The sequence below is a fragment of the Crocodylus siamensis genome, chromosome 5 (genome assembly GCF_052110815.1).
Source record: "Crocodylus siamensis isolate JL-2025a chromosome 5, ASM5211081v1, whole genome shotgun sequence".
Taxonomy (NCBI): domain Eukaryota; kingdom Metazoa; phylum Chordata; order Crocodylia; family Crocodylidae; genus Crocodylus; species Crocodylus siamensis.
The window spans coordinates 859,393-880,439 of NC_143399.1; the positions used below are offsets into that span (position 1 = coordinate 859,393).

The 21,047-nt window shown below is 64.1% G+C and overlaps 1 protein-coding gene across 4 annotated transcripts in view; it reads left to right on the top strand.

Moving 5' to 3' along the window:
• PTPRF (protein tyrosine phosphatase receptor type F) overlaps window positions 1-21,047 on the top strand; it is a 422,531-nt gene that overhangs the window by 353,202 nt on the left and 48,282 nt on the right. For 3 of the 4 annotated variants that reach the window (XM_090047886.1, XM_090047883.1, XM_090047884.1), the window contains 7 exons: window positions 998-1,579; window positions 2,137-2,270; window positions 3,971-4,115; window positions 8,009-8,314; window positions 10,805-10,998; window positions 17,116-17,142; window positions 19,525-19,642. In XM_090047886.1, coding sequence (XP_089904012.1) covers window positions 998-1,579; window positions 2,137-2,270; window positions 3,971-4,115; window positions 8,009-8,314; window positions 10,805-10,998; window positions 17,116-17,142; window positions 19,525-19,642 — 1,506 coding nt within the window. The remainder of the gene's footprint in view (window positions 1-997; window positions 1,580-2,136; window positions 2,271-3,970; window positions 4,116-8,008; window positions 8,315-10,804; window positions 10,999-17,115; window positions 17,143-19,524; window positions 19,643-21,047) is intronic. The other variant, XM_090047885.1, reaches the window with a different exon arrangement.

Here is a 21,047-nt window from a genome sequence, read left to right on the forward strand (position 1 = left end):
TTCCCTCTTGTTCTGGCTCGCAGAGGCCACAGCCCCTTTTGCTTGGTTGCCCCAGACGGGGCCCAGCCCCGAAGAGCGCGTGCTCTTTGGTTGCAGGCTCGTGGCACTCAGCTGTGCTGCAAGAGCAGATCAAATCCAGGCATGTGTCCCAGCCCCCAATTGCTTTTCACAGAGGTTAAACGCTCGGACCTCCTGCTTTGTGCCCGGGGGCAGTTCCCGTTGGGCTCATGCCTGGCATTTCCATGGCACGAGCAAGTAGCAGGCCCCTTGCCCAGGCCGGCCCGTGGGAGACTCAGGTGACCGTTTGCTCAGCTGCGCTCGCGGTCCGGATGTCCGCGGGTGCGCCGCAGAGCTCTCCCAGCCCCGGCACGGCGGGCGTGTGGCAGCCCCTCCGCGCAGCAACAGCAGCTCTTGTTAACACGTTGGGAGGCCGGGATCCGAGTTCCCGCGTAACGCTGTATTGTCTGGTTACAGCTTGACACTCCACCTTGTGACATAGCAGCTGTAACAGTCGGTAATTTCTCTAGCTGCATCCCTTCTGCATGCCCCGTAACACTGACCAGGCTTTCCCACCAGACCATCTAACAGCACCTTCCATGAGTTCCCCCGGCCCAGACGCAGCTCAGGCTGCTTTCCCTCAACCCTTCCCGAATCGGCTGTGAGCCAGGCTTGTGGGGATGGGGGGATGGCCCAGACTGTCGCCAGATGCGTCCCCATGCCCAAGAGCATCCCTGCATCCCTGTTAAACCACCTTTATTTAGCCTGCTGCTGGCAAGTGCCTCGAGCACATCTAATAACATGATTGCTCTGTTTATCCTTCCATTAAGAACCACTTCAAGCAATACATGGTAATCTAAATACGCATGTTCCCAAGTACCGAACGATTTCTGCTGTTTAGAGAAGGATGCTCCTAGGTGGCGGCAGCGCCGGGGGTCTCCCTGCTGGGGCCTGGCGAGCCTCACCATTCACTGTGTCCCTGTCTGCCTCCCCGTTCCAGCGCTGCCCAAGCCGCCTTCGGACCTGCTCGTCACGGAGACGACGGCCACCAGCGTGACCCTCACCTGGGACTCGGGCAACTTGGAGCCCATCTTGTTCTACGTCATCCAGTACAAGCCCCGGTCCTGGGAGGGCCCGTTCCAGGAGGTGGACGGCGTGGCGACCACTCGCTACAGCATCGGCGGCCTCAGCCCCTTCTCGGAGTACGAGTTCCGCGTCCTGGCCGTGAACAACATTGGCCGGGGCCCCCCCAGCGAGCTGGTGGAGGCGCGGACAGGCGAGCAGGCTCCCTCCAGCCCACCCCTGAAGGTGCAGGCCCGGATGCTGAGTGCCAGCACCATGCTGGTGCAGTGGGAGCCGCCGGAGGAGCCCAACGGGCTGATCCGTGGGTACCGCGTGTACTACACCACCGACCCCCACCTGTCCCTGAGCATGTGGCAGAAGCACAACACGGACGACAGCCACCTCACCACGGTGGGCAGCCTCATCACCGGGACCACCTACAGCATCCGCGTCCTGGCCTTCACGTCCGTGGGGGACGGGCCCCCCTCAGACAGCATCCAGGTCAAAACCCAGCAGGGGGGTATGTATGACGCGCTCTCCCCACAGCACTACTGCTCGTGGGGCACGGCACGTGCCTCGCCCACTGCCCACAGCTGTCCAGGGGCATCTCATGCGTGCGTGGCTCCGGCACCGCGCCTGGCGCTGGAGCAGCTGCGTGTCAGGGTGACATCTTGGCACCGGAGACGGCAGCTGCAAATGCTGTGTGCATCGTGGGGAATCCGTGTCAGCTTCGGCAGGAATAACCGTGTTAGCAGCCCTGTCTGGGTTGTGACAAGGGCGAGTGTAGTGTGAGCTCCAACGAGGCCGCCCTGCAGAGCCCTGTGCCGCTCTGCCGGGCCCGCTGTGAGCAGAGGATGGTTGTGTGCATGAGCTAGGCGAGGCTGCTGGCCCAGGGAGCAGGCAGGAACAGGCCCAGACTCCCCGAGTCAGTCTCCAGGTGGGCAGGGGGCACGTGTCACCTCTGCATGACCAGGGTGGAGAGGGAGGGAGGTGAAACGGGGCCAGGAGAGTGCACACAAGGTCCCGGTGCCCTTCATGCCACCTCCCCCCGTCTTACTCTGTTCTGCTGGTCCCCAGTTCCAGCCCAGCCGGCTGATTTCCAGGCAGAGGCCGAGTCGGACACCCGGATCCTGCTGACCTGGCTCCCGGCCTCGCAGGAGCGCATCACCAAGTACGAGCTGCTGTACAGGGAAGGAGAGGATGGCGTCCAGGTGAGGGGCCCAGCCCGGCTGCGGCCGGCCTGCGGGGTCGGGGCTTCGGGATCGCGCAGCACAGCAGAGGCAGCTGCTGGCGCCTGGGCTATCTGTCACAGGGCGGTCACTGGGCTGTGGGCTGCCCTGCGTGCAGGCGTGACGGTGGGTCCCCTACCTCCAACACCGGGCGATTCCCAGCGAGCTAGTAAAGCACCTGTGGCTCAAGGCTGCGGGGCTGGCGGCAGTGGCTGCAGGACAGGCGCGAGGGCAGGGAGTGCAGCTTTCCAGCAGACTGCAAAAATGTTTTGAAATGTAGCCCGACAGTGCTAGGACCAGACCCACTGCAGCCAGGGAGATGGATGTCGAGGAGGGCTCCGCAGCTCGGGGGAGGCTTGACATGTGGGGAGGACCCTCCTGGGTCACTGCTGGGGCCCTGTGACTGTCAAGCCCTCCGCAAAGCACCTCTGTTTCAATCTGGGGCCTAGGGAAGCTTCCTAAGAGGAGCGCAGGCCCCCCCAGTCCCAGTGTCCTGCCGCCGCGCTGGCTTTGGCCCCTTTCCGGTGTTTCTGCTGGTCGTGGGCACTGCTGCACCTCGGAGCTCCTGGCATCCCACCGAGCCCTTTGCTGGGGCCTGCCACATGGGCATTTCCAACCCCAAACAGTGGCCAGTCCCTGGTGTGGGACGTGATCCCCATCCACGTTGAGAGCTGGGCCAGGGCTGCCACAGACCAGAGCCTCAGGCTGGAGTTCAGTGGTGCCGCTTCTCCGCCTGCTCCAGCCCCGCGGCAGGAAGCGAGTGCTGGCGGCCCTGAGGCCGAGTGACCTTATGGCATCTTTGCCCTCGAATTCAAGGAGCTCGGGGACCCGGAGAGCTGCAGGGAAGGCACGGCTCGCATGTGGCCGGGCCAGCATGGTTTGTGGGCATGGCTTGAAGCTGCAGCAAAGTAGGTTTAGTTTGGACATCAGCAAAATCTTCTTTGCTGTCAGAGCAGGGAGACAGTGGAGCAGACGCCAGGCAGGGGCTGGACTTGCCATCCTTGGAGGTGTTCAAGGAGAGTCTGGGCAGCCGCTGATCAGGGATGATCTGGGTGTAACGATGCCACTACGGAGATTTCCAGGCTTCTGGGCTTTGGTGGGGCTGGGAGGGACTCCTGCCTCTCTGCTACATGATTCGGGGGGGTTTGAAGCCTCCCCCAGAGATGCTGGTGCTGCTGTAGCCCAGGCTGGGGATGGGGCTGGGCTGGGCCAACGCTCCTGCTGGCACCAACCCTGCAGGGTCCTGGCTGGGGGGGTCTTGCCCCTGCTCTCGGGGTCAGACTGACATCATATTTGGGTTCAGGAAGGGATTCAACCCCATGGCCAGGTAGCTACAGACTGTGGGGTTTTGCTAGTAGGGGCATCTCTGGAGCGTGTATTAACAGCCCTTTACAGAAGCAGGATATCGGCTGTTGCGGCCGCCCTGCTTTCCCCGCGGCAGGTTTGGGTGCAATGTCTTGTGTCGGGGTGACCGTGTCGTGTTGCTCAGGGGTCAGGCACGGGGTTTGGACAGGGCTGGTCCTGCCTCAGGCTGGGCTCAGACTGGATGTGACCTCCCTGCCAGCCGCATGGCTCTGGGTTTTGAGTTGTCGGGCGACTTGGGGCGTGGGTTCCCCAGCTCCCCCTGGCCTGGAGTACTGGGCACTGATTACGGTAACACGCGTCTCCTGCCTGTTTTCCAGCGCAAGGTGGAGTTCGACCCCAGCTCCTCGTACGCGGTGGAAGGTCTCAAGCCCGACACGCTGTACCGCTTCCGGCTGGGCGCCCGCTCGGAGCTGGGCCTGGGCGTGTACACCCCGACCATCGAGGCCAGGACTGCCCAATCCAGTAAGTGTCCTCAGGGCTGCAAGAGGGAGACGGGCCGGGCTGGCACCTCGCAAGGGTGGGGTGCCTGCCCCCAGCCGGTCCGACAGCGGTGCCCCCGCAGAGAAGGGGGCATTTGGGGAGCGCCAGCCGGGGCTCTGCGTCTTGGGCCGTTGGGCAGATGGTGGCCCACGGTAAGTCCTTTCTTTGTGTCCATTCAGCCATGCTCCCCAGCGGGCAGACTCGCAGAGACGCTGGGGCGGTGGGCCGGGGGCAGCTGGGTGGCCCCATGCGTCTCTGCGAGGTTGCTTGCACCTGGCCGAGCCATTCACACGGGGCAGGCTCCAGCTCGGACACCGGCAGCGTGAGGAGCCTCTCCTGCCTCTCAATGCGCCGGCCTGCCAAGCCGCGGGACACCATCACCCCTTGCCATCCCCTTCCCCACCCCCCCAGTAGCTTCGGCTGCCCCTTTGCTGTGGGACTGCTTGCAACGCTGGGACTGGCAGGGGGTCCTGGGCCGCAGGGCGCCCCGTGCTTGCTGGGTGTGTGAGTGGTGCCGTGTGCCAGTGCAGGAGGCGGCTGCCCGGCTGCAGCTCTGGGGCCACCGCCGCGGAGCGAAAGGAGAGGCCAGATAGTGAGGTGACCCCGGCAGTATCACTTCCATCCTCTCCCTGCCCCACGTGATCGCGGAGCCGCGGTGCTCAGGGCTGTGATTGGCAGCTCAGAGTGCTGTGCATAAGCAGATTAGGGCTATCGAAGGGCTCGGCAATAAGCTCGTTTTCACTAATGATTTCTGGGTTCGCTGTTATGCAAAGACCATTAAAAAGAGGGGAAAGAGACTTTCTACTGGGGCCGTCTGCCCGGATCTTGTGACTGTGCGGGGTGGGGAAAGGGCATGGCGGAGCGACTCCACTGCTGAGGAGGATGACCGTCTCTTCCAGGGAAGTGCGGGCACCCTGTTTTCCGTCCCTCCATTAGCATAGCGATTGCCAGGGCCCCGCTGACCTCTTCTGCACAGGCTCAGGATAACAACACCTTAGTTTGGGTGCAGTAGATTGGACCTGAAAAAACTGAGTGCTGCTTGGATCAAGCCACTATGAGTATTTGACCGTGGGGGATGTCCTCCACATTCCCGAGTGGCTCCTAACCCTTGTTCCCAGTGGCGCTGGACAGCACTCTCCATCGCCAGCGAAGGCTTGGGCCTTTCCTCGCCCCTCCACATTAACAGCAAGAAACAGGAGCCGTCTCTGGGAGAGCCCCGGCATTGGCACCATGTCAGTGGCCGTGAGCATGATCCAAGGCGGCTTCGCACTGGAGGTAGCAGGGTTGCCTGGCTCCATAGGTGGAGATGGAGATTGCACCCATGGTGTGGACAGTGCAGGTCTCCTTCGGGAGACACCCTGGCGCATCCTGTCTGTATGTGCCGGTAGGGAGGCTTTCTGCCCACCCAAAGGAGAGGAAGGCGCGAGGCATCATTCGCGCAGCCAGGTGGGCATTGCCCTGCTGCTGCCCGCTGGGCTTTCCCAGCAGCGCCCCGCTGCCCGGAGGACTCTGCAGGGCCTCGCCGCCCGCCGCCGCAGAGTGGGGTCAGCCCAGCCTAGGAAGAAGCTCATTAGGAGGCCAGTTCACATGATCGTTCGGGTCTGTTAGAGAGGGGGCAGAACAGGCCAGTGCAGCCACCGAGCTTTCGAGCTGCTTCCTGCTGCATGGCAGGTGGGTGCAGGAAGCGCCCCTAAGGCCCCTCTCCCCAAAATGCATCTCCTCCCCTGCCACAGCTGAACCGCGCCTCCCTCGCCCGGGTGCCCCTAGCGCAGGGAGCGGTGACCAGGACATGCAGCCGTCCCGCTGGCCCCGCACAGACCAGAGCAGCGCGAGCCGGCCCGTCGCTCCGGCGCAATGACGCCGGGGGCTGCAGCCCAGGCCCGCGGGCGAGCGAGTAGCCTGCAGCCAGCCGAGCCTTGTGGTGTGTGGCGGCGTGTGTGCACGTGTGCCTGGCCTGGCCTGCCCGGAGCATGGGTGGGGGGACATTTCCATGCCGTGCCCATTTTCAGTTGATCCTGCTCATGTGTCTGAGGTCTGTTTTGTTTCCTTTAAGCTTGTTTTGCACGCTGCCCGCGGGACTCTTACCCAGCCAGCCGCCGGGGTGGAAGGGGTCCCGAGACGCCTGCCAGGCAGCCCCCTGGACCAAGCGCTGTGCAGCTCAGGTGTTTGGCCAAAGCAGGCTGTCCTGCCAGGCTGTGCCGAGGGCAGGGCTCCCCCCAGCCCTGTGGCACCCGTCTGCACGCTGCCCTCTCCCTCTCCTGCAGCCACTCTTCTCCCCCTACCCCTGGCCCTAACTGGGGAAGACGTAGGTGCTCTGTCAGCCCCGGGCTGCTCCTTCTCTGCCTCTGCCCTGCTGGCTTCCTCTCTCTCCTCCATCTCTGACGGGCCCCGTCCCCCCCCGGCCGCTCAGTGCACGCAGCCCCATTGCCAAAATCTCCTTCCAGCCTGTGCCGCCTTGGCTCTGGCAGCCGTGGGGCCACGGCGGAGGCTGTGCCCCAGCTGAGATCCCTGGAGCCTCTGCTGGTGGGTGCAATGGGGACGGCTCCGCTCGGGCTGCCCTGCGTCCACTTCCCAGCCTCCAGCATTGCTCGGCGTCTGGGAATTGGCCTCTGCCCTGCCTACCCCTCGTTGCTCCCTCGCTGCCCTGCCCCGTCCTCCTTGCTACCGGCAGTTTGGCTGTGCGGGCGAAGGGGCTGTCGCAGCCCGGGATCCCAGGCGAGGAGAGGCCAGAAGCAGGCCCGTACAGACACAGGGCAGACGGGATCGGGTGATCTCTGCTCCTGCACCTTCCCAGCCCCTTGGTCACTGCCGTCCACCCTGCCTCTGCCCCTGCCTGGCACTGCCCGGTCGCTGGACACCTTCCTGCTCTGGGACCACTCGGTCCATCTGCACCCGGGGGGTCCTCCCTCGCTCACTGGTTTGGACGCTGTAAGCTGAGGTGGGCTCGTCCCCTGCCGGGCAGGGTCCCCCTGGGAGCCGGGGGCCTGTTGGCCTCCAGCCCCGAACCAAGTCTCATTGACACGACACCAAGGGAGAAGAGCCAGGCCCCCCACTCCTGAGACCCAGGCCGTGAGGGAGGGGGCTGTCGGGCCACCCCCCCCCCCAAGTCAGTGTCTTCAGCCGGGAAAGTGCCTCGTCCCCGAGACCCCCCAGCAGTGACCAGTCCAGAGCGAGACCATGTCTCCCGTGCCGCGGGCCTCGGCACTGGCTGCAGCTCCCGGCAGAGACGGTACCGGGCTGACTGCCCCCCATGCCCACAGTGCCGCCCTAGCAGGGCCCGGGCCTTGCTCCGTCCCAGCAGCGCCAGGGTAGCAGGCGGGGGACGGTCCAAGACCAGCGCGGTTCCCTCCCTCCGCCCGGGTCTGGACCGCCCTGACGGTACGGTGCACGCTGTCGCAGCTCAGGCTCGCAGCAGATTTTCACCGAGGAGGAGAAGAGGCCTTGCCTGCCCCCATTTCACAGCTCTGTGCTGACTCCCTGCAAGCCGCCTGGCGCCACGTTCCTCCCCGTCCCATCCCGCGGCCTTGCCGCTCTCAGGGCACGAGTCTTCCCCTCTGTCCCTCCTGCCTTCTGGTCCCATCTTTTCTCGCAATCAGCTGGAAGCATCTTCTTTGCTCTCGTCCCCGTCTCTCTTCCCCCTTTCTCCCTGCGCTGCTGTTGGCTACCAGTGGGACGGCATCCAGCGCCATGCGCGGGCCGGGAAATGCAGCGGGTGCTCGGAGATGATCGGCCCCCGCGCTGGGTTAGGAGGGCAAGGGTTGTTCAGGCTGCATTTCGTGTGCTCGGCTGGCTGGGTAAGAGCGCCCCGTCCATTTTGGTTTCTCCTTCCACTTATTTCCCTTCATCTCCCCACCCCCTCATTTATTTGTCCCCAGCCCCCTCCGCCCCGCCCCAAGAGGTCGAGTGTGTAAGCACCAGCTCCACCACCATCCGGGTAAGTTGGGTGCCGCCGCCGGCCCAGAGCCGCAATGGGGTGATCACGCAGTACTCCATTGCATACCAGGCGGTGGAAGGAGAGGATGGCGCCAAGCACGTGGTGGAAGGCATTGGACAGGAGCGCTCCAGCTGGGAGATCACGGACCTGGAGAAATGGACCGAGTACAAGGTGTGGGTGCGGGCTCACACCGATGTGGGCCCCGGCCCGGAGAGCCTCCCCGTGCACGTGCGCACTGACGAGGATGGTAGGTGATGCTAGGCGCTTCCCTGCTGTGCCAGGACCCTCTTGGCAGGAGGATGCCCCCAGCCCGGTAGCGTTTCTCGCCGACCCGCGCGTAGCGCAGGGCCAGCTGCTGGCAGGTGGGGGAAGCGTCCCGTTTCGGACGAGGAGCTGCGCTGCTTGCCCTGCCGCATCTCTGCCGAGCGCCCTCGGGGCCGGCGCGGCCGCTGGCCTGGGCCCTGGCGGCGCCAGTCGCCTGCGCCTGCCTTGCGGTCTCTGGGAGGAGACGCGCCTGCCGGCGGCAGGTGCCGTGCGGCTGCTCCCCTGCATTGCGGGCCCGGGATTTAAACTCGACTTACTGACCTGAAACGTGGCAGATCAGAGAGAGGAAATTAAGTCCCTCGGAGCCGTGCAAGCGTTGCTGGAAGCTGCTTCCCGCCCCGGCTCCCAGGCAGGCCGCAGCTTATATAAATCTGTTCTGCTCAAGAGTCAGCATATCGCACGGGCGGGATGCTTCGCCGGCCGGGGCAGCCGGAGAAAAATTGCTTTGTATTAGTGAGACTGTCAGTCACGTCACTGGGACTTAAGCCCCTTCCCTTTGAATGTGCCGCTGCTCAGCGTGACGGCCAGGACCGCCGCGGAGCCGCGCGTGTCAGGGGACGGAGTGAGGTGGAGAAGTGGCCAGTAGGCCCGAAGGGGACCCTCTCCGCGCGCCCAGCCGGGCTGGCAGATCAGACCCGGGCAGTTTGCAGTTGTCCCTCGTGCCTCCTTGGCGCTGGGAAGCACTGGCTGGCGGTTTCCCCGGCGTGCGAACACATCTGTGTGTCCTGCTCCCTGTACCGTTTGCTTCAAATCCTTCAGCGGAGCCATCGCCTCGGGGAAGCTGCTACCCCAGAAATGTCGTGGCCAGCTCTCCTATTTACTTGTAGGGCACTGCGGTTGGACATCCCAGTCGAGCTGTCAGGAATGATTTGGATTGCTCCGGCAGGCTGGCGCGCGGTAGAGCCCTGTAAGGGAGGAAAGCGAAATGCAGAGCTCGGAGTGAGAGGCAAACAAATTGAACTTTCCCTCCTCCACCTCAGCTCGGCTCCTTGCTCACACCCACCGCGCGTACGGCGCAGGCGTTCATTGTGGGGGGTCACCTTCCCGGCTCCAGCGGGCTGGGACTCCTAGCGAGCCCGGTGGGACGAGGCTTTCCAAGAGCTTCGGCACCTTTTAACATCGCCCGTGAGCTTGTACCTGCCTGGAAGCCTCCCCGGCAGCCCCTGCCAGCGCCGATGCTGCCTGCGAGCGCTCGCACGGCTCGGCAGCTTTCTGAGCTTCTCAGGGAGGATCGTGCTGAGGCGCCCGGCTGGCCGAGTAGGTAGGAAGGGGGGCTGGCTCGCTCAGACAGGGAAGCCCCTTGACTCACCCGAGGTCACGGAGACGAGTGGTTTGGATGACAACGCAGCATGTCACGGCGGGGGCCTTCAGCATGCAAACCCCCTCCAGCCTCGCACCTTGAGCCGGCCAAGCAGTGCCGAGACACCCCATCCCTCCTTTCTCCATTTTATTTAATTATCTACAATTAAGAAAGACATCTGGGGAAAATAATGAATTGCCCTAAGGCTTAAAGACCGTGCTTGCCTGCCGGGAAGCTGTTTCTTCCCATCGAGTTGGTTGCAATAACAGCGTTCATCCCGCCTGCCTGTCAGCGATCTGTCCCTAATTATCTAATTGCCGTGCTGTCCTGCCGCGCTGAGGATTGGGGTGCACGCGGCTTTCCGAGCCCCTGGTATTCCCAGGGAAGACGCGGTGGGCCCGAGGAGCAGGCTGTGACCTTTGAGCCGGGCAGGCGTGTGCATCACAGCCGTGCCCACCGAAGGGCTCCCAGCCGGTTCAGTCAGAGGACACTTCCCGAGAGCCACAGAAAGCACTAATGTCTTCGCATTGACGTTTTTGTCACCATCAATGCAGAAGCAGAAAAGTAATAAGGATGTAATTTTTCCAAATGGTAAATAGGGTATAAATACATTTTTAAGCGTGGCTCACCTTGCCAAGGAATTGATATTTCCAGGGCAGCATAATTTTTCATCTCATTATCAAAAAGTGTTCAGCTAGCCGTGCATGAAATACAGTCCACCCAGAGCTGTCACCATCCCCACAGGCTCTGTTATCGGGCGGCGTTCAGCAACCGTGCTCTTGGAGCTCAGGGTTATTGTCTCTGGGGGAGCCTTTCCTCCCCGTTAGCCTTCTCTGGCTGCCGTGGCCAGGCGGGCCCGTGATCAGGGTGCGGCTCCAGGCCCCGTGTGCTGCCCCTGCCAAAAGCAGCTGCCCCACAGGGAAGGCAAGCGCTCTGCACAAGACGTTGCACTGGGTATCGTAACGGGAGCTGCGTGGGCACCGGGGAGATCCAGCTGGGAAAGGGCGAGGGCAGGGAGGTAACGCAGACGGCAGCAGGCCCCATGGGTTGGGGAGGAGGCGGGAGATGGGGGGGCAGGCGCCGTTCACACGGTCTGTGCCTCGTGTGTCCTAGTGCCCAGCGCCCCGCCGCGGAAGGTGGAGGTGGAGTCCGTGAATTCGACGGCCATCCGGGTCAGCTGGAAACTGCCCCTCTCCAACAAGCAGCACGGGCAGATCCGGGGCTACCAGGTGACTTACGTGAAGCTGGAAAGCAATGAGCCGCGAGGGCAGCCGGTCATCAAGGACGTCATGTTATCGGAGGCGCAGGTACTGCTGCGGGGGGCGTTTGGGGCGGGGGTTGATTTCTGAATGAGCCTCCTGGCATCCTGCCTTTGCAGCAGGGGCTGGCAGCGAGGGTCCTGGGGGAGGTTGCCTCGGCCACAGAAGTGGGGGCTCCCTGGAAGCTCCCGTCCCACGCCGACGGGGAGGAGAGGCCCAGGCGAGCGCGAGCCTGTGTCCTCGTTGGACTCCCCGCAGGCCGGCCCCTGCCCGGTGGGGAATGCGCAGAGCTGCCTGCGTCTCGATGCACACCCTGCCAGGCTCTCTGACGGTGCTCCAGGGGGTTGCAAGCCTCCCCCAGCGGTGCTGGGGGCTGCCGCAGCCCAGGCTGGGGATGGGACTGGGCTGTGCCAGTGCTCCTGCTGGCCCCCCCCGCGGGATCCTGGCTGGAGGGTCAACCCAACGCTGCACTGGGGCAGGAAGGGATTTCCCCTCCTGCTCAGACTGGTCTGGACTGGGGAGGAGGTTTGCCTTCCTCTGCCTGGGGTCTCTGGAGTGTCTGCGAACCCTCTTTGCAGCAGCAGGACGCCGGCAGCCACGGCCCCCCTGCTTTCCTGGGGCAGGGGTGGGGGCGATGCCCAGGGCTGTCGGGGGTGACTGTCGTGTCGCTCAGAGCTCAGACACGGGGCTTGCCTGGGCTGGTTTGGATGGGCCTGATCGTGCCTCAGGGGGTTGGACTGGATGTGACCCTGCAGCTCCCTGCCAGCCCGCGGCTCTCGGACTCTGCCCCCTTTCCTGCATGCCAGCAGCGCTGGGCAAGGGGTGATGCTGAGGAGAGGTGCCGCCCTTGGAGGGGCAGCCGGGCCACCGTGGTGCGGGGTGCCCCCGAGCCCTGAAAGCCATGCGTCTCCCGGTGTTGGGCGCGATGGGGCCGGGCCCTGCCTGCAGGCTGCCACATTCCCCCTCGGATGCTGACGCTTCCCCGGGCTCGCAGCCCTGAAACGCAGACACGCAGCCCCGGCTGCCTGGGGGTGGGACCCCCTGTCTATGGGGCGCGTCCCCCGTTCGCAGTCGCCCCCTGCTGAGTGCCGGCTCCATGGCTTCTAGCCGAGCAGACGCGGGGCCACCATCCCCCCCACCGCCTCCCACACCTCGAGTCTGCTTCGGGTCAGCCTGGGCAAGGAGCAGCAGTCGCCCGTGCCCTGTTTTCCCTGGGGCCCAGGGAAGCTCAGACCCGCTGCCTCTCCCCTCGGAGCAGGGCTCCCTCGTCTGACGCGGCACGAGCCCACGCCGTTCCAGGCCCGGAGGATCATGTGAGCGCAGCCCGCGCCGTGCCGCCGTCGGGAGCACCGCGGGGTCGATGCCAGGCTGGCCACTGCCCAAGGCGTGATGGAGCATGGCGGCGATTAATCAATCCCTATCCTGAACGCCACTGTGAATCCTTTATGCGTGTCGGCGGGGAGCAGAGCGCGGAGGGGAAAACCCGCGGATGGGGGGAGAGAGGGGCCAGGGGCTGATTTGTGCGAGTCGACCAGGAAGTGCCTTTCTGGGGCTGCGTCTCCCACAGAAGCAGCCTGAGGCCGCGGGGGGCTAACGAGGTGCTCCCGGGGCAGGCCAGAGTGAGCCTCCCGCGAGCGCCTCAGCCCGTCTCACGCCCACGTCTTGCTGATCGGGTCGGGGCGTCCCGTGGGAGAGCGTGCTCTTCGTCAGAGCTGGGGCCAAGCCGGTCAGCTGAGCGGGCTCCTGGCCTCTTGCAGTGCATCCCGGCTTGGGCCGCGGGTGCTGAGTTTGCGGCCGTCTCGGCGACACCCAGACTGAAACCCGCAAGGAAGCGAAGGCGAGAAGCAGCGCGCCGTGGTGGGAGCCGCGGTGCCAAGGCAGAAAGGCTCCCGGTCATTAGAAGAGGACCTCGTCTTGCCAGCAGCGAGGAGGCAGGCGCTCATGGTCCTGTTCGCGAGGACGCTCTCGTGCCTGCAGCTGACGGGCCCGGGAGTCTGTGCAGGGCGCCAGCGGCCTCATCACACCCGGGGTTTTCCTCAAGCCGTGTCGGGGAGGATCCCTGGAGAGCGCCCGTCACGAAGGCCGGGGTGCACACGGGCACGCCAGCCCTGCTCGGCACCGGCACAGGGCGCGTCTCAGCCCACGGGGCAGGATTAAACCGCACGAAGATCGGGGGTCAGAGGGCACTTTCCATGGCGCAGCGGTAGGGCAGGGACCCCTTCCCCGGGTGCTGGGCCCCGAGCGTCGGCTGGCTGTGAGGAGGCTCGTCCCATGTAATCGACTGCCCGCAGATGTTATAAAGACACCAGCAGGAGAGCTGACTCACGGTGTTCGCTGTTTGAAGATGAGAACTATATGGGAGTAAATGAAGATGAAAGGAAACGTGAAGAGCAGTGGAGATGTTAGCGGTTCAGATAACCTGCCTGCCTAGTTGCCAGACCCGTCGGAGCGGAGCGGGCTGCCCGGGCTGCGGGGCCGGACGGACCGCGTGTTCTTGCCCAGCCTCCTGCCGGGGGAGGATAATTGGCTGGGAGGAAGGTCCCGCGGCGAGTCTCCCGCCGGAGCGATGCCTGTGACTGATTACCCCTGCCAGCTCTCGCCAGACTGAAGTCCATTTCCAGCCTGCGCCCTCACCTCCCCGACGGACAGGCCGAGCCGGCGTCCGTGCCCCGCGAGACCCGGCACAGCGACAGGCGCGGCGTCTTCGCCGAGCGGGGCCTGTGCGCCGCCGGCTGCGGCGCTGTCGCCCGCAGGGCCGCCGGGGCCGGGGGTGGGCGGGGGCGGCTCTCCTCCTCTTTGCTGAGCATCGTGGCGCAGCCCCGCGTCCGTCTGGGGCAGCCGGGAGGTGCCGGCCGCGAGAGCACCGGTGCAGGGAAGGACGGAGGAGACGGGGAAGCAGAAGAGCGGTTTCTTTCAGCTCGATGTCTGAGCGCCCCGGGCTCCTCCGAGCACGAGAGCCTCTGAGGGTGGGACAGGGACAGCGGGCGGTGGTGCCGACGGGGCAGGCGGGAGACGGAGAGCTCGTCTGTCTTGGGGCACCTGGCGCGAAGGAAGTGGGGAGCTTGCCCTGAGGCGGGCGCTCGGGCCCAGCCAAGATGTGGTTTAATGGGACGGGCTGGTTCGGGGGGAGCGGGACCCTTTCCCAGCTGCTTCCTGTGGGCATCCATGCCCAGTCCTGGGAGTGACCCTGCATCCTCTCACCCAGAGAAGAGGTGTGAGGGCTGCGGAGGACCCGTGTGCCTTTGGTGCTGTCTGCCAAGCCCTGGGCAACGGCCCGGCCATCTCTCGGCGTCGCTGGGCCGCTTCCAGCCTCGCCGGCTTGCGTGTCTTGCCTCCTCGGTGCACTGCCACAGCATCCCTCCAGCCTGGCTCGAGCCGGGCCTCCCCGAGCCAGCTGGCGCTCCGGGAGCACAGGCCTACGCGGTGCTTCCTCGGCCCCTTTCCAGACGTAGCCGAAGGAGCCAGCCGGCACCAGGAGCACGCGCCCTCCCGAGAGAGGTCTTCAGGGCCGGCGAGGCCAAGAGCAGGTCTCACAACCGGCTGGTCCGTGTCCAGTGCTGGTGGACCATCTCCGCGCACACCCTGCCCGGCCTCCCGGAAAAGGCAGAGGGAAGTAACAGCAAGTGCCTGGGGCCGGTAGCGAGCTGGGAAGCCTGGGGGGAGCTGGGGGACGGAAAAGAGCCATGGGCCCACCCCGGCATCGGGAGGACTTGGAGGAAGGCTCCCCCTTGGACCCATTGAGTGGCTTGCAGAAGTTTCTTGTGATGCTTCCCAGAAAGCCCCTGAGCTCCTGGCTCGGCTCGCCTGGTCCGGAGGCGAGGCGAAGCTGCAGAGCAGTGAGGCCGCTCCTCTGCTCCGGTCCTGAGCAAGAGAGGAGAATCCAAGAGAGCCCCAAATCCGGCTCCCGCGGCTGGGGCTGGCCCGAAGGGCCTGAGCCGGTGCTGCCGGCAGAGCCGCCGTGCTCAGGGAGGGCTGCCGTCCCCTTTGCGAGACGCGTCCGTGCTGCGCCACGTGGGAGCGCAGAATGAAATGTCGTGACGGCACCTCTGCGGACATAGATGCGCGCCGTTAGCGTCAGCGCCTGCCTGCACCGCCTCGCCTGGCGCTCAGCACCAGCTGAATCCTTTTCATTACGGCGACTGGGTCCTGAGATCAATTTGTCTTGCTCAGCAACCTTAAGCACTTAGGAAGCAATTGAGCTGGTTTAGGAGGGAAATGTTTTTTTATCTGCCGGTGATATTTCCGTAATGGATATAAATTCAGTTTGAAGGGTTGAGCCAGGCCTGGCTCCTCAGGCCTGTTTCTGCAGCTGAGATGGATCCCCGGATCCGAAGGGGGAGGATGTCGCACTGATGAGGGCAGCGCGCACGACGCCTCCGGGGTCGAACTCTGCTCCGAGCCTGACGGAGGTGGAGCGGGCAGGCTGCTGGGCCGGGGAGGCTCTCCCGAACGCCGCCCCCGCGGCTCTTCTCCGTGGTCCAGCTGGTCGCCCTTGTCATGTGTAGGATGGGGCCACGTGCTGTCCCAGCCCGGTCGCAGCACCATGGTCTCCTGAAAGAAAAGGCTGCCAGTCCCGTCGTCCTCGTCCAGCCAGCCCGACGGAGCAGGGCGCAAAGCCGAGCAGCTCGGTGCAGCCGGGCGCTGGCAGGAGGGCTGAGCATGGAGAGGGCGCCTAGGCTCTGATGCCGGCCGTCCTCAGTCAGGACTTTGCTTTTGCAGAGCTCTCCGGGGGTGACCTGGCTTCTCTGTCGTGGTTTATGGGGACAGTTGCAGCAGCAGGTTAGTGCCGTTCAGTGTGGGACCTAGAAGAGAGTCCGGGAGGCGTTGTCCCATCAGTGGCTGCTTTCCTTGGATGCGTAGACTAAAACAGCATAAACGTTGATTTTATTTGAATGCTGAGGAAGTGCCTGGAGGGATCCGGCCGGCAGGAACCCCCCGGGGAGGAGTCTGCGAGAGGCACCTTGTGGCTTTTAGTATCACTGACCCCGTCTGGGGCATCTGCCATCTCCAGGTCCCTGGCCCTCTGCAAAGGTTAGCTCAGCTCGGCAGCACCCAGCCCCGTCGGACAGCTCGCTCGGGCTCCCGCTGTGAGTCCGTAACGGAGCCGGGACTGGGACCGCACACCCATGCTCTCGGGGCGGAGGGACTGACTGCCCTGGCTGAAAAATCTGGGTTCAGCCAGTGCCCTCTGTCAGCAGTCGGCAGAAAGCCTCGTGACCGTAGCAGCCTCGCCCTGGCTGAAGCTGCCATGCCCCATGCGCTCTTGGCAGCAGAATCCGATCTCGGGGACGACTGGAAACCCGCGTGCCTCCCGGGAGCCGCCTTAGCGCATCGTTGGAGGCGGGGGCGCGGACGGCGTGCGTGTGCTGCTCGCTGCTCTTTGGCAGGGCCGTGGGGGCGTTTAGATCCTGGCGAGAGAGAAGTCCTCCCCGGTGCTTGTTCCCAGGCAGCACGAGGCCCTCGAGAGCAACAGCTCCTGCCCTGGCTTCCCGTGAGCACGCAGCGTCTGGTTCGGAGCTCAGATTAGGCGCCACTTGCAGCTGCTCGGGTGGCTGCGGGTGCTGAAGTGCTCCCGGGCAGGTGCTGGGGAAGGAGAAGCCCCTTGTCAACTGAAACGCAGCTACGATACACCAGCTCCTCCAGCTCCTCGTCTGCTGCCATCTTAGGTTAGCAGTGAGACGGGGGCTGGGGCGTTTCGGGACCCGAGCCCTCTCTGTTGCTGCCGCTCTGTTTCCGGGGCAGGCGCAACAAGGAGGACTGGTCCCTCGGCGGCGCCAGGCGCAGAGCGGGGCCGAGCGGCCTAGGCTGCTGGTGACCTTGTCTGCATTGCTGCTGCCCTCTCTGCTGCCACAGCAATGCCTAGCATCAGCAAAGCTGGAGAGCCCGTGAGAAGAGCTAGCAGGTGTCGGGGGTGTGCATGTGCGTGCAGCTCCGGCCCCCGTGCGTGTGCGCTCCTAGCCCTTCTGCACAGGCTGGCTGCATGCAGGCGGTTGTGCTGCGTCCTTGGCCCGGCCCAGGCGGAGGGATCCCTCGTGTGTCTGCGTGATAACCCCACGCCCGGCCCTGCTAACCCGCGCTCTTCTTGTCGTCAGCCCCTTCCTAGAAGTGGTCCCTTAAAACTCCTGTGTCTCCATTTTTCTCTCCTCTCCCCTTTCTCCCCATCAGTGGAGGGCTGAGGACTCCGTGGACCACGTAAGTACCACTCGTGTGTGTTCCTGTTTGGATCAGAGGGGTTTGGTAAATCGATTTGTGAATTTTGTAGACATAGTGCTGTCAAAACATCCCTTTCTCTCCCTTAATGAGGCCAGAGAGTTACATCGTGAAGCCTTCCACAAGCAGCAAATCCAGAGAAAATTGGCATTTAGATTGCTGCTAAATGCAGAAAAGCAATTGACATTTTCTATAATCTGTATTTCCAGCTTGTTGCAATGCAATTTTAGGCAGACTCAAGTGATCGACTCGGGAGGTGCAGCCTGCTTTCTGCAGGCGTTGGCCTAGCTAGTTATGTGGTAAAATTAGATCTATAATCTCTAAACCTCATTGATCCTGCTCATGAAAAATAACCCGCGCTCTCAACCATGACCTTTGGCTGAAACAAAGGCTGTAATAAGAAAACAATCTCATTTAAACAGTTAAATCCAATTTTTCCCACGTAATTTTGAAATATAAATTTGGAGGAACAAACTAGAAAATGACCTTTCTAGAGTCAGCGATTCAATTACACGCCCCGCCGCCAGCCTCCAGGCGCAGGCGGCTTGTCCCTCCGTGCCAAGAGGAGGCGTTCGGCCGGGCAGGCGCGGCGCCGCGATGACAGCCCTCTGTTTACCTGGTGCAATCATCCCTCCGTCCACCCCTCGCTGTCGTCCCCTCCTCCCTGCTTGCTGGCTGGGCTCCCGGTGCATGCCCTTGCGTGTGAATGCATCTGCATGGACCGGGGAGGAGCTGGGTCCTCCCGGGATGCTCGGAGCCTGCCGTTCTTGCGCGAGTGTGTCCCCACAGCCTGCGCGGGCCGCGGCGCCCGCCCACCTGCTCCTGCCCTCACTCCCCCTCCTGGCCTGCCGCCGGGGGAGCGGGAGCCGGGCTCGCCCTGTGATTTTGGTGTCGTTCTTGCTGGGGCTTGTTGATTTGTTTCGGGGCTGCTGGTTACGCCCGGGCGGCAGGGTGGTAGCTTTGGGGTGAAGCGAGGGCAGAGGGTGGGCTCCCTGGCAAGCGGTGCTGGTGCCAAGGCCGTTCAGGAAGGCGGTGATGCCCAGGCCCCCCTCGTCCCTTCCTGGCTCCAAGGACCCCCCCAGTCCCAGGAGGCGGCCGTTACGCAGCTCTCCGGTGGGCCCTCCCCATCACACTCACACCCAGACCCTCCTCGTCCTGTGCCCGGTCAGCCGTAGCTCCTTCTCCGGTTCGTTTCCGTCCAGGGAGGATGCCTCTACGCGGCCCGGTGCCTGGGGTGAGCAGCACTCGGACGGCGCTGCGGCACGGCGCAGCCAGGCCTGCAGCCCACCCGAGCTGGGTCTGTGCCGGGGCGGCTCTCCGGCTGGGGCTGGCTCTCTCGGGACGGCCCCTGAGCTCTGTTCCTCCCAGCCACACCACAGGCAGCTTTCCGGGCCAAGGCAGGGCCCCTTGCAGCTGCGCTGTCGCGGGAGAGGAGCAGCGGGCCGTCTCGCGCAGCGTTGTGCCGTGCAGCCGCGGCTGAGATCGCACCCTCCTGTCGCCCGGGGCTCAGCAGCCGGGCAGGCCAGGGCGCGTGCCCTCTCTCTGGGCAGCCAAGCGTCCCCTCCAGGGCGCACCACCAGCACCGCAGGTACCAGGTGCCCAGCTTGGCGCCCCGGGGGCTACACAGCCCAGAGGCTGAGCCGAGCTGAAACCACCCCGCGCTGCTCCTCCCTCCCCCGAGAGCCGCCTCGCCGCTGCGCCCATGGCCGTCCCTCGCAGCAGTGCTGCAGCAGAGCTGAAGCGTGGGGGGCACCGGTTGCCATCCACCCGCACCCCTTATCTCAGAGTCCAGCGACTCCCCGCCCCTACGTGAGCTCCCGTGGCCGGCGGCAGCACTCAGCTTGGCTTCAGGCCGAGTTTTAATCGTGCCAGAACGAGTCCCCCGGTGCTTTCCTGACCTGGCCGTTTGCTCCGGCTTGTTGTGATCCTCTTGTCCTCATGTGGCCTGCTCGGGGGCGGGCTGCCCCCGAGGCCTGTCCAGCGTTGCACAGAAACCGCTTCCTAACCTGAGCTGCTGTAAGCGGCAGAGTGGTGGAGAAAGGAGGCAAGGAGCTGAGGGGAGGTGGTGGGTGCTGGGGTCGCCTCCCTGCCCACCCCCCTCTTCCCTGGAGGTCAACCCTGCCGGCAGGCTGCTGAGGATTTCGGTTACGTGCACCGGGTCTCCAGGCTCTGAGATGCACTAACAGAGAGTGAATAAGCTCCTTGACGAGGGCTGCCCCCTCCTGCTAGCTCTGCACGGGTTGAGTTGCCTGCTCGCCTGGGTGCGACGCATGGTGGTCCGTGCGTTCCCTTCTGCATCCCGTGTGGTAACGGCGCGTGTTTCTTGTTGCTTCCCTTCTGCTTGCTGCGTGGACGGACCCACAGGAAACCATCATCAGTGGCCTGCTGCCCGAGACCACCTACTCCATCACGGTTGCAGCCTACACCACCAAGGGGGACGGCGCACGCAGCAAGCCCAAAGTCATCACGACCACGGGGGCAGGTGAGCACGTGGCGCCCGGGGCGGAGGGAGGGCAGCAGGGACAGCCCCGTTGAGCAGCAGCTGATGTGGTTGAAGGTGCTGAGGAAGATCCGTGCTCCTGTGGAGGGGGAAGGATACACGTGATCCACACGCCTGGACCCCAGGCTTTTAGGGGTTGGAACGCATGGATCATGCGGCACGGGGGGGTGCCAGTGAAGTGTCCTGAGCCCCGCAGCCTGAGCTCCCGCAGGCAGCCCGGCGAGCCAGGAGCAGGGAGCCAGCCCCACGGCCAAGCTCACTTCATCCCCCATGAAATGCAGTGCTTTCCCCGCGCAGTTTTCTGGTGCGCTGGAAGCTGGATTGGGGTATGGGGCGGGCGTGTTTCCTGCGCCTGCTCTGTTCTGAGAAGGAGATTTACAGCAGGGACCCAGCCAATATGCGATGCTCCTGCCTACGTCTCGGTAAGCAAGGAGGGCTGCTCCTGCGGCCTCAGGAGATCTGTAACCTGGGCACGGGCAGTGCTGCAGACCCCGCTGTCTGGCCTCTGGATCCCGACGAGCCCAGCTGGGGAACTCCCCCTGCAATCGGACGAGCCTGCCCACGAGAGCTGGGGGCAGGGACGCCTCACCTTTGGATGCACTTTGTGAGCTTGCTGGAGGCGCGCTGCCTCGGCCCTCAGACCTAGTGCCAATTAGGCGGTGGCATCTCGTCCGCATTGCGCTGGCCAGTTCCAGGCTACAGGTCATTGCTTTGCAGCATTTCAGACCAGCAGGTATCACTCCTAATTGCAGGAGGGCGTTTGGTGCGAGCTAGAAATCCTGGCTCCCAACACGCTGACCCCAGACGCCCTTTGCTGTCTCCTCAAGTTGCCTGTGATGCCAGGGTAGCTCCAGAGGTACCCTCTCTGGTCAGCCTTGCTGCGGCCCCATCCCTCTGGCCTCACCGTGGCACGCGCTGCCCATCAGAGGCTGGTAGCTGCACCATAAACAGGAGAAGCGTCCAAAATGTCTCTGTGACACAGCTGCCTGCTGCAAACCTCCCCACGACACGACATGCATGCAGCACGCCATGCTGAATTTAAGGGCCGCCCCCCCACCCCGGGGAGACAACGGCCAGGCTTGCCTTGCCCACCAGGGAGCGGCACTGTTGGCTAACGAGGGCAGGGTTGGGCCCACAGGCTGCCAGATCTGTTCTCGTTTTCCACGTGCCAGTAGGCCGCAGCATTTAAATACCACGTGAAGACAGGGATCCAGGCTGTGCTGCTGCCCAACGCCTTCCCTGTTTTTCCTCCTCAATCACCGCGCCGCGCCATTGTTTCTAAATGTCTTCCTTGTCGGCTGATCTGTGTACAAACTGGAGCTGATTGGAGACGATGACACGTTCCCGCTCTAAGTGGAAGGGGGCTCGCGTTATTAAAGCATCAATT